Below are 13063 nucleotides of genomic sequence, written 5' to 3' on the forward strand. Positions count from 1 at the left end.
TCATCTCTCCACCGTCCCTCTCCTCCGATTCAATCTATTTTTACGGCCGCCGTCCCTCACTCCCTCCGCCGGCATCTCCTTCAAATCTAACAGACATTCAGATTCGCTTTTAAAACAATCACCGTTTCTGCTTAGATCCGGCTCCGACGTCGATGAGAGAGTAACGGTGGTGAGAGATGATTTCTTTGAATTTGGGTAGATTTGAGAGGAGGATGAGGAAGAGGAGCAATTTCACTCTGCCCCCACCTCCGTCGCGTCCTCTTTGAATTTTGAATGCAGGGAAAAAATGGTTACGCCTTTGACAAATTATGGTTATATTGTTCGTTTATTTGGTTATCTGTAACTTACATGTGCAAAAAAAAAAATCAATTCAAGCCGATTGTCACTAAGACATTCTAATTTATGAAGAAATAGTGGTCACACATATGTAAAAATGTGGTCATACAGACCATATATTTGGCTAGTTTTTCTTTCCCATGTGTAAATAATATCGTTTTAGGCGAATCGAACGCATGATCTCATTTGATCACTGCACTAAAAGCATTTCCAACCATAAATAACTTGTTTTACAATCGGCAAGTTTATCACGCCTAAGGACGGACAAGTTCTAATTTATGAAAAAATAGTAGTCACGTATTTGTAAAAATGTGGTCATACAGACCATATATTTGGCTAGTTTACATTTCCCAGATGTAAATAATTTCGTTTTAGGAGAATCAAACCCATAATCTCATTTGATCACTGCACTAAAAGCATTTCCAACCATAAATAACCTGTTTTACAATCGGCAAGTTTATCACGCCTAAGGACAGACAAGTTCTAATTTATGAAAAAATAGTGGTCACGTATTTGTAAAAACGTGGTCATACAGACCATATATTTGGCTAGTTTATATTTCCCAGATGTAAATAATTTCGTTTTAGGCGAATCGAACGCATAATCTCATTTGATCACTGCACTAAAAGCATTTCCAACCATAAATAACCTGTTTTACAATCGGCGAGTTTATCACGGCTATAGACGGACAAGTTCTAATTTATGAAAAAATAGTGGTCACGTATTTGTAAAAATGTGGTCATACAGACCATATATTTGGCTAGTTTATATTTCCCAGATGTAAATAATCTCGTTTTAGGCGAATCGAATGCATGATCTCATTTGATCACTGCACTAAAAGCATTTCCAACCATAAATATCTGTTTTGCAATCGGCGAGTTTATCACGCCTAAATACGGACAAGTTCTAATTTATGAAAAAATAGTGGTCATGTATTTGTAAAAATGTGGTCATACAGACCATATATTTGGCTAATTTATATTTCCCAGATGTAAATAATCTCGTTTTAGGGGAATCGAACGCATGATCTCATTTGATCACTGCACTAAAAGCATTTCCAACCATAAATAATCTGTTTTACAATCGACGAGTTTATCACGCCTAAAGACGGATAAGTTCTAATTTATGAAAAAATAGTGGTCACGTATTTGTAAAAATGTGGTCATAACACAACCTTTATCTACTTGACATTAAATTCAACTTCAGAAACAATTAAATTACAAAATCGCTGCAAGAACCAACGAAACAGGACAATTCAGCAACAATATTTCATAGAAATAGAATCTAATGGGATTACAAAATAGAATGCATAATTGTCTCGAGAACACATAACATCACACATCTCCATAAACATAATGCTAAAATTTGACAATAATCCAAGTCAAATAGGAACAAGAATGCCCTTCTTGCTCATGCTATCCAAAACATCATTGAGAGCTTGACTAAGACCAACACAATCTGCAAAATCAATCAAAAGTGGATTCTTTCTGAAATGACATAAGGCACAAAAAGACAGATATGTGATCATGAAATTGCAGGGATTTTAGCAATACTATTTATGTTTGGAAAGCAACTTAGATATCATGAATCCAATGAAATATTAGAAACTATTTGATAGACATGCGTTGCTTTCATGAGTTGGCACCAGGTGCTCAATTTAATGAGTAGTTTCTAAAAAATATTAAACTGCAAGCTACCTCATTCACTAATCTAACTATAACTTTCATACCAGTGATACAAAAGCAGTTAACAAAATTATCATTTATCCAAAATTACTTCATTATGAAATTACCATATATGTATAAATGGTAACTTGCAGGAACAAGTATATCAATGGCAACTTGCAGGAACATATATATAAATGATAGCAGATAATTTTTTAAAGAAATAATTTAGAAATAGAAATAATTACCATTCAATCATCTTCAAGTGCAATAGAAGTAGACGAAGTTGAACAACTAGGGCCCTCTTCCGATTGACAAATGTCTACAAAAGATAAAAAAAAATTCATTATCACTGTAATCACTGAAAATGTTGAAAATCCAAAATACCAAACTTAATATCTAGACTGTCAGATATTAACCCAACAGTTACCGATGTGATGACCACTATGATCGTAACATAATTCACTGTAATCAAACATGTTAGTGTTTTTTCAGACACAAGTGTCGGGCACAGGACACACATTCAATCTCTAACACATGAAATCGAGGTCTCTGGACTACAAGCAATCTAAAATACATATAGTATCTAACTTCAATATTATTATTAAAATCTCTAATATGTGCATTGGACATCCACTGATTCAATGTTACAGAAATGAATCCTATATATAAGCTACTTTCTTATCTTCCAACAATACTCCAAACTAATAGTTCAATAACACCTTTTCTTCAAGTTACATAAACTGATAGAACTCGGTGCAGAGGTAACCATATTATGTGATGTGCCTCACTATTCTAAAAAGAACATTGTTTGGCACAAAATCAGCATGACTATAAGTTGACCATTGAAACCAATTCTATCACCAAGTGAAGAACAATGAACTAAATGCATGTGATTTCAAAATTTCAATGCAAAAATGTAACTATTCCATTAGATCCATTACAAATTCAATTCAGATCAAGTTCTTAACCAAAATCCAACAAAAACATCAAATCAAGCTCAAATTCAATCAAGAAAACAACACACACACAAAACTGAAAATTGCAACAGATCCATCTCATTTTAAACCCCCATCAATCAAAATTCATATATAACAAAACAAAACCGACCCATCAAGCAAAAACACATGAAAACACTGAAATCAAGTTAAATTTGCAAGAACAAAAAGGAAAGAGAATAGTTGTACCAGAAAGTGTGAAGAAAGAAGCTAAGTTGAAGTAGAAGAAGATGAAGCTGAGGCGAGGCGAGTGAAGGTGGACGGAGCAGTTCGTGACGGTGGTGGTGGACTGGTGGTGCTGCGGGAGGGAACTGAAAGAAGATGGTGAGGGTTGTGAGAAAACAGAGAAAAAGAAGACAGAGAAAAGAAAGAAAGAGAAAGTGATGCCCAAATTTTTTTATTAATAAAATGTGCCACATAAGGGGGTGTAGGAGTGGTTTGCCACCTATGGTGGTATGTGTATCATCACTCTTAATGAAATCTTGGCATTTAAAAGAGTGATGATACACATACATCCATATGTGGCATACACCTTTAAACCCCCACACAAAATTGCAACACGTGGCAATGTGGGACCCACACAAAAACACATTCAGCTTTTTGACCATCTCTCCTCTCACTTCCGTCTTCCTTCCTTCCTTCCTTCACAACTTGCTCTGTTTTAGAGAGAGAAAATTGAATATCAACTATGAAAACCACATTTCATGACCAAGTTGTTGGAACTACCGAAGAGTGTTGTTGCCTAGAGTACTTTGGAGCAATTTTAAATCATAAAAAAAAAAAAATGTTGTTTCCTTCGTAACAAGAACACAACCCCTATAGAACATGTAGCTCAATTTCTCTCTACATCAATTTTCCATAAGAATAACTAGTCCCATCAAAAGTCTCCATTCATTCTCTTGTTCAGTTTACAGGCTTTGAATTTTCTACACTATTCCTAAACACACAATAGAAATTAGCTTTGATTCCAATAGATGCAATTAAGCATATAGTGGTAACCCTCCCCTTTCAAAATTGTGATATGGAGTTTAATGTTTTTACTATTTGATTTTCATATAATTACTTTTTTTCACAAAATTTGTATAATTTTTTTAATTATTGAGTTTTGAAATTTTTCTTTCTTGATTGGATTTGAGTTGTCAAGAAACTCATTTTTTTAAGTGAAGAAAGAAACTAAAACTAAATTTGTGAGATTACAAATTCTAGTTTTGGTGATGAAGTGGATTAATAGATACCAAACCAATTGCTAGAGTTTCAATAAAAAAAATGGTCACATTCTTTTCATCTTCACCTTTCAAAACCCAACAAGTTGTTTTTGTTGTATTAGGTTGGATTTTGATTTTCCGAATTTGAGTTTGATTTTCTAGATTTAATGGGTTTTGGGTTTAATTTTTTCAATATGTGGGATTCAGGTTTTAATTGATGTTCAGCTTGCCAATGAGTTAGGGGGATTTGGATTTTTGCTTGAATTTTATCAGGTTTTGGGTTGTTAGATCTGGGAGTGGTGTTATAGAGATAAAGGAAGGAGTTGCAGACTTACACAAGAGATGTGAAGGTGAGGTAAAATGACTAAATTATCCCTTAATGCCACATGGGAGGGTGGTATGAAAGTGGTACAAATAAAAGGGTGTACACCAATATTTTCCCTTAATGTTATCCTATTGATACAAATGTGTGGCTAGATAAGGCAATATTTTTACAAATGTGTGGCTAGACATGGCAATATAATTCGTATTTATAGGTACCCGAACCCGTTTCGAATATGATTGGACAACTTGAATTGGAGTTAGGTTTGGTTGAACATAACCACAACTCTTTTGTATTTAGAGATACTCGTTATTCCCTCCGGTCCTATATATAAGAAAATTTTCAAAAAAAATGTTGATCCTATTTATAAGAAAATATCACAACTTTTAAGAAGTAGTTATTGCTTAAAAGACTTTTCTACCCCTTATTTAATGTTTGTCTTTTTAATATTAGTGAGTGTATTTAATGCTACACAATTTTTTATGAGGGTATATTTGTAAAAAATATTCAAAAAGTTACACTAGTGTATTGGTCTTGATGTTTTTTTGTTTTTCTTCTTATATTAAGGACAAAGGGAGTATTAATAAAGGTAAAAGAGAAAAAACAAATTTCGTTATTATTGAAATAAATGAGGGCTTAATACATCATTTGGTCCTTAACTTATTTTTTGTTTTCATTTTGGTCCCCTAACTATAAAGTGTCTCAATTTGGTCCCATAACTCTTCTGCCGTTTACCATTTTGGTCCTATCCGTTAATTTTTTGATGTCTAATATTTTCAATATGATTATAACCGTTTGATTGCAGGTCCATAGCATATTACAATGAACCACCCATATCTGATTTTTTTTTTTTTCCCTTCTCTTCTTCTCCTTCCCTATTCTTCCTCTTGATCTTCATCATCTTCAATAAAACCTAAAAAAACTGAAACAAATAAGCCCAGAAAAAAAATTGATTGAATCCTTATCTTCAACATTCCAACACCATTAAAGAAGCCCCTTAATTGGATGTATTTGTAGACCAAATCAAAACTCCATCTTTTTGTAAAAAAGCATTACCCTTTTTATCAAAGACGAAATTATCGGTCCAAATGAATGAAGCATTCCAACACCATTAAAGAAGCCTCTTTTTATTGGATGTATTTGTAGACCGCTAATTATTGGTTTGGAATGATAATAATAACAGTGATAGCTGGATGGGTATGGAAATGAATGAAGTAGATGAGAAAGTGAACTGGGTTGGAATTATGACGTCATAAAGGATGTAGATCTGGGGTGTGTGGATTTTGCATCATGAATTTTTCTGCTCGGTTGAAATTGTGTTAATTGAATCGCCAGACATGTTTCAATTTTAGAAAATCCGATGGAATTGGATCGATTAAGGAAAGGTCAGGAAGATGTTCTCTCTAAGATCAACAAGCTTCACAAAAAGCTTCAAACCAGTTACTGATGATGATAATGAAAGAAAGTAAAAAGGATTGAATTTGATTTGGTATTGTTGTTGTTGCTGTTGTTGATGTGTTGATGTTGTTGTCGGTGATTCTAAGTTGTCGTTGTTGTTGAGGAACAATGGGTCTTGATGATTTTGTGTCTGGTAGTAATGTTGAGAATGTTTTTAAGAATTTTTTGTAGGAATGATTATGGTTCTGGTAGTAATTTTTTTTAGGAATGATTATGTTGATGAAGATGAAGAAGAAGATGGGAGAAGATGAAGAAAGGTGAGAAAAATATTAGGTGTTTTTTTTTAAGAAAAAATATTAGGTGTTGGTGGTTTACAATAAAATACAATAGACCATACATGATCCAACAATCCTCTTTTAAACAAAAAAAATCAAAAGGTTAAAATTTAAAAATTTAATAAGGTCTATGGGACCACCTTTAAACATGGTTCATATTAGACATTTGATGTTAAAAATTAACAGAGATGACCAAAACAGTAAACGGAAGAAGATTTATGGGACCAAATTGAGACACTTTATAATTAGGGGACCAAAGTGAAAACCAAAAATAGGTTAAGGGACCAATGATATATTAAGCCAATAAATTAGTGACCGTTAATGTGTGTGCGTCTAAATATAAAATATTTATGTTTCTGACCAACCAAGTATGACATTTAAATTGATTGGGTTCATGAATTTTTTGATTTTAAAAGACAGTTGTGGGATGGGTAATGGGGACATTCATACCCATCTTAACCCACCTCGCTTGTATCAAAATTATATTTTTACCTCTCTTAATTTATAAACACATGGATAAATTCTTAAATTACATTGATTTATTTATTTTTATTTTTAAAGTGAGCCTTGACCAAGACATTTCCTTTACCTCTTTTTTTCCTTAATAAATCAGATTGCTGAAACAACGTAGTTTTGAGCTTTTTACTTATTTTTAATATTAAAAAGTACAAAAATGTGGTTCAAATTCATGTGGAGATGGGGCAGAATGGATGTGCATGAACCCCATCTGATATGGGGTTAGGATTCTATTTTTCACCCTCGTTGGAATCCAGGACGAGTATAGAGATAGCCAAACCCATTGAATTTAGGAACGCGAAAGACAAAACTCTTCTCCACCTCACCTCATTGTCATGCCTAATTGTGGCTATGAGCATTAGCAAGGATAATAGCCAATTAAATAAGATTGCAATTTAAGAAAAGCATCTTCTTATGAGGATTAATTGTGAAAAATATCCAGGAGCGATTGTGAGATTCGTTGGAATCATATCTTCAGAGAAGTTGATGAAGTGACATATGTTTTGGCTAAGCATGGTTTTATTCTGTCTTTACCCTTTCATTGTTTTGATGTTATTGATGTTTTCCTTTGCCCCCTTGTGATTGACATTGCGGCGATCTGCATTCCTAGGCGTTTTTAGTTAGTTTTTCTATTTGGGCATTTGGCTTGTTTATTCATATAAAAAAAACAAGGGTAATTTGTTTCCTACTTCAACGTTAATTCTGTTATGGACTCAAATGTTCTAAACTGTAAAGATAGCTTGAAATATCTATTAGGACGGTCGATTTTAGAAGAAGAAGAAAAAAAAAGACAGTTAAAACAAATGTATCAATGAAAGCACCTCAAATATTTAGACTCTATTGGGTAAAACCTAAACACAGGCTTAGAGTGAAATGTTTTATTCATATTCGCATGTACGATAAAATTAGATTTGATAATAGTCTCACAATTTTATTTTATTTTCTCACAAGCTTATTGGACCCCTTTGGTGGCATGATAAGGGAGAAGATTGAATAATTATATTATATCTTATTTCTTGACACAACCATTTCTCTCCGGTCAACTTGGATCCTCCCTTGTAGAGAAACTATGAACACACAAAAATCATCACAACAAGACAAAAACTTTATGTCGCGGTGGTGACCCAAATGCATTGAAATTGCATATCTCAATAGATTTGAAAGAAACGAAAAGCAAAGGAAAAAAAAACTACCAATCCACATAGCAGCATACCAATTCAAAGTGGCACATAAACAGAGAAACCTTGTGAGAAAATCAAACAACCCAAATTGTTTTGTGGAACCCAGTTCCTGATGGAACTACGTGTAACACAACTCAGCAAGCCTTTAGAGCATGTTGCGACGGAGAAAAACGCCAACAACTGCTTGAAAACGGACCACCAAGAGGGGTTACATTCAAAAACAACCAACTCAAGGTCGCCAATGTTCTGGAATGAGGGTGGTGCAAAGGGTCAGCGCCTCTAAACTCACCAGCGTGTTGGCCACTACATCTAAAAGGAACATAGTTGGACAAGGGGAGGGGTACGGTCGACGGAGGTTGAGCCAAGAGAGAAATGAGAGCGAGTTTTCTAAGAGAGACAAGCGTGCGTACCCTCGTATCTTCCTTAAGTTACAAGCATTTCTTAATTTTATTCTAACATCCAATTTACCCTCTATATTGTAGATTTTTGAAAATTTTATACTACTTTAGGTGAAAAAATATTATATGTTAAAAAAACAATTTAATTGATATGTATTATTGGTGTTAATATTTTTACATTGTCCATTAATACAATTAAAAATATTAAAATTTGATTAAACCTAGTTTTAAAGTCATATACATGATTGCTTGTGATTATTTAAAAATAGTAAAAAAAAAATTACCAACTGTATGGTGAAATTAAAGTGAAAAAAGAAGGTGTACCACAATAATTTCTTCCCCACCCTCTCTAATTTTTAAAGACGAGCCAAAAGATGTAGAGTCTATTATTGTGGACGATATTAAGGTACTATTATGGAGGTGGGTTTTAAATAGACTAAAAATTTCTACTTACATATACTATGAATAGGGTTGAAATCCGAATGAGTGTCTCTTGAGATAACGGTTGTTGTTTTTGTGGAGATTGTTGAAGTGGCCTTAGTTAGTTCCTAGTGATGAACTAACGCTATTTTGACCAAAGCTGCAGTTGCTGTTTGTTTTGAATGTGGGCATGGGCGGATCAAATATAAGTCTAAGTGTGGTTATAGCCATACACCAAAAAAAAATTCAATTTATATATATATATATATATATATATATATATATATATATATATATATATATATATATGAAAGAAGTCTATTAGAGCAATTGAAAACTGATATTTTTTTTCAAAACAATAGAAAAAAAATATGATGTTAGAGAAGGTTGACGGTTCATTTTGTTTCAATTAACAATTGTCTTGATTACAAATGAATTTGAGTGAAATAATACATAGTCATTAATTCCATTTGGTAAATTTTTTTGACACTACTAGTTTAACCACACCAATACATTAGTTCTAGATTCGTCCCTGAATGTGGGGTTGATTTTTTTGTTCTTGCTCCAAGGATCAGGTGTGCGCAGCTGTTTTGGTTATCTTTCAATCATGAGTTGTAGGTATTGGTTTGTTGTTGGAGTGTCGCAGCCTTGTTGGAGTTTTTGCCTTTGATTGTTGGAGCAGCTGTTAGTTATGATTTATTAACTCACAAGTTGCCCTTATTCTTTATGTATATCCCAGCCTCTTTATTTTGTGTTGGGTTTTTGCTGCTAGTTTTACAGGGGTGGCTCTGTGGTTTTTAATCGTGGGGTTTTGGTGGTTTTTGTTGTTTCTAAGTGATTTCCTTATATACGGCGTCTTGTATGTTGTTTTGTTTTTGGCTTTATCCGTGAGTTTTGTGTGTACTCTTGCACAGACTTGTAGAGAATAATATTTGTTGTTTAAAAAAAAAATCTGCTTCCATCCGACAATCAATTGGTGTTGAGTGTTTTATCTAAACAATTTTTTTTTAAATTATCTACATTTATTTTATTATCAATTATTAGTTAATATATATTATGAACAGGGATGAAGTTAGAAGGGGGACCAACATAGGCCACAGTCCCCCTGTATTTTTATAATTTTATTTCTTCATATTAATATGCAATTATATTTTTTTGTCACTATATTTATTTTATGTGAATTTTATATGATATTGTATAATGAACTTTTTTTTTACTCACATTACTTAGTCTTGAACATTCAAGTTTCTAAGCTTAATTAAATTAACTATTATTTATAATGCATAACAATGAAAAATAAAGTAAAGTTTTGTTTGCAATTTACAAAAGAACATTAATCTTAGCGATTGCAATTTCGTGAATTTTTTTTAACCACGCAATGTTATTTAAACATTCTCATACCAACGATTCAATTCTCGTGATTTTATTTAGAACTTATTCTCTTGCCTTTGCATTTTATTGTTTCATTTCTTTCTTTACTATTAAAAAAAAATTTAGTCTCGTCATACTAAAGCGAGTCTCTCATTTTTCTTATATTTTTGAAATTTAATATCATTTTTGGATAAATCATATGATTTTTTAAAATATCTTGAATATAATATGCATATAAAAATTTGTTTTTTTCTCTACTAAGTTATACTCTTAAATTTAATCCCCCCTAAATTAAATTTCTGACTCCGTCGGGGACTATGAACGATAGCAATCTTGCACATCAATAAGTTGAGTAGCACGTGAGTAATCTTGCACAGCAATAAGTTGAGTAGCACGTGAGTTCTGTCTATGTTCCTTTTTGTTTGTTTGTGTGGTGGTATTTTCTATATGTTCTTGTAGAACGTGAAAAGGTTCAAAATTTTGGTTGTACAGATATACTCCTACGTGTCCCCATTTATGGGACAAATCTAAATAAAATTAGGTTAGGGATAAATCTAAATAAAAAAATTTCAAAGGGGTGGTTGGTTGATTGGGGTGTGGTCTCTCATGGGAGTTGCACGTGATGTCTCAAATCACTAACACGTGTACGATTATTAATTGGGTTATTCAACAATTTTTTAACTTTTAAAAAATCAAATCTATCACTTTTCATCATTTATCAATACAACATTTTTAAGTTTATCCTCTTAACCGATGCTCTAAACGCACTCTTTAGCATTACACATTAATTAGTGTTGACATGATTGGATGCATAAACCATATAGGCAGGGGCGAATGCTTGCATATGAATGGGGTAGCATTGGCTACCCCAAAAGAGAGAAAAAACTTCAATAATTAGTATAGATTTATAAGTAGCTACCCCATTTATTTTTTACTTGGCTACTCCAAACAATTTTCTTGGTTTAAAAAGGGATGATATTAATAAAATATTGATAATCTATTTAGTTTAATGTCAATTATAGATAATTTGACTTATTAAAACTTCATAGAGCTCAACTTTTATACATAATTATTTTCAGATTAAATTTTCTTCGTTGTTATTTCATTCAATATAAGTAAAAATTATTGTAAATTTATTCTATTTATTGATTAAGTTTAATATATTATTTTTTAAAATATATTTGGCCTCCTCATAAAAATTGTGTTAGCTTCGCCGCTGCATATAGGTTGAATAATTATTGATTAGGGTATAAGTCTTTCTTTGATATTGTTTGTAAAAGTTGCACTTCTTCGTTCGTCAGTTTAATGCATTTTATCGATGAATTTTCATAGAAATCTCATCCACAAATTTAAATTTAAAAGGAGAGGTAATACACATGATAACACATTCATCATTTTTTGGAAAAGCTTATCATCGTTACAAATACATAGTCTTATGCAAATTTATACATGATTTCCACTGATGAAATATCTATCTATACTATATAGTGGCAAGATAGATAATACACAACAACGGAAACTGCTGCTCTCTATGTATGCCTTTTTTAATATCAACACACAACATTATTTTTATTCATGAAATATATTACTGAGAAAGAGTGCATGGTGCATGATGATATCATTACGATCAGTTTTGAGTGTTGTCCTCAGTTTGGTCGGCACCGTGTCCACCGTGACCACCATGGCCACCGTGTCCACCGTGTCCACCGTGACCACCTCCACCGTGGTTGTAACCACCTCCACCGTGGTTGTATCCACCTCTACCATCGTTGTAATTACTACCACCTCCATATTTGGCATCATTTACTTCATTAGTCTTTTCCTCAGTTTGCACGGCAACAGATTCAGCACCGCCATGACCACCGTGACCTCCACCACCATTGTAACCACCTCCACCATGACCACCGTGACCTCCACCACCATTGTAACCACCTCCACCATGGTTGTAACCACCTCCACCATTGTATCCACCACCACCGTTGTGGGAACCACCTCCACCATTGTAACCACCACCACCGTTGTGGGAACCACCTCCACCATTGTAACCACCTCCACCATTGTGGTAACCACCACCACCGTGGTTATAACCTCCACCATTGTAACCACCACCGTGGTTATAACCACCACCATATTTGGCATCGTTCACTTCATTAGTCTTTTCAACAACCTCTGCAAACACAATATATATGAATTATTAACGATTATTTTAAATATGTATATATATATATATATATATCATATTGATCATCTTTGTATGTTATGAAGCAAATTTTAAATCATTTTATATAACATTGAGGTGCATGAAAGTAATTAATTTTAACGTTTACATAGAAAAGAACTAGTTAAAATGAATAAAATATATAAGTAAGTATAAAAGAATTATCCTTCAAATAAGTAGAAAAAAATTCTTGTCAAAAAAAAGAAAGTAGAAAAGAATTAAAACATATATATAAAACGCTCATGAAAACATATATAAAGAAACATAATATATAGCTCACCCTTTTTAGCATCGGTGGAAGTTTCAGTTAAGTCCCTAGCGGACATCACTGAGGAAATAAGAGCCATAGCCAAGAGGCCTAGCATGAGGATTGCCTTTTTCGAATCCATTGTTCAATATCTGTTTAAATGTGATATTTTGTAGTGAACTATGATAAAACTAGCAAGAAGTGTGCTCTATATATAATGGAGGGAAGGAGGGAGATGTAGGGACATTAATTACTTACTAGTTGAGAAAGTAGCTAGTGTGTATTAATTCATCGCTTTTTAGATTCAGAACGTATCTAGTCTATATTATAAATCAGATGCATTTTTTTATGCAATTAATATAAAAAATTAAATTTTGCTTATAATAGTGATAAGATGATGTATATATCTATAAATCTTGAACTAAAATAGTTGTTTAATGATTTTGATACCATT

At 32.8% G+C, this 13063-nt stretch overlaps 1 protein-coding gene and 1 long non-coding RNA gene across 2 annotated transcripts; both read right to left on the reverse strand.

The window, feature by feature from the left end:
- Positions 1–1590: 1590 nt before the first annotated feature.
- Positions 1591–3470, reverse strand: LOC146924308 (uncharacterized). The gene is made up of 3 exons (XR_015010095.1): positions 3188–3470; positions 2249–2322; positions 1591–1794 (listed from the first exon to the last, which is right to left on the reverse strand). It is a non-coding gene; the product is annotated as an uncharacterized LOC146924308 (long non-coding RNA).
- Positions 3471–11512: 8042 nt separating this feature from the next.
- On the reverse strand, positions 11513–12796 carry LOC146924309 (cold and drought-regulated protein CORA-like). Its single transcript, XM_085709349.1, has 2 exons — positions 12643–12796; positions 11513–12313 (listed from the first exon to the last, which is right to left on the reverse strand). The coding sequence occupies exons 1-2, from the start codon at positions 12749–12751 to the stop codon at positions 11772–11774; spliced, it is 651 nt and encodes a 216-aa protein (XP_085565475.1). The 5' UTR covers positions 12752–12796; the 3' UTR covers positions 11513–11771.
- Positions 12797–13063: the final 267 nt, after the last annotated feature.

Source organism: Medicago sativa, chromosome 5 (genome assembly GCF_051527215.1).
Source record: "Medicago sativa cultivar Bolivia chromosome 5, Bolivia_mono, whole genome shotgun sequence".
Classification (NCBI taxonomy): domain Eukaryota; kingdom Viridiplantae; phylum Streptophyta; class Magnoliopsida; order Fabales; family Fabaceae; genus Medicago; species Medicago sativa.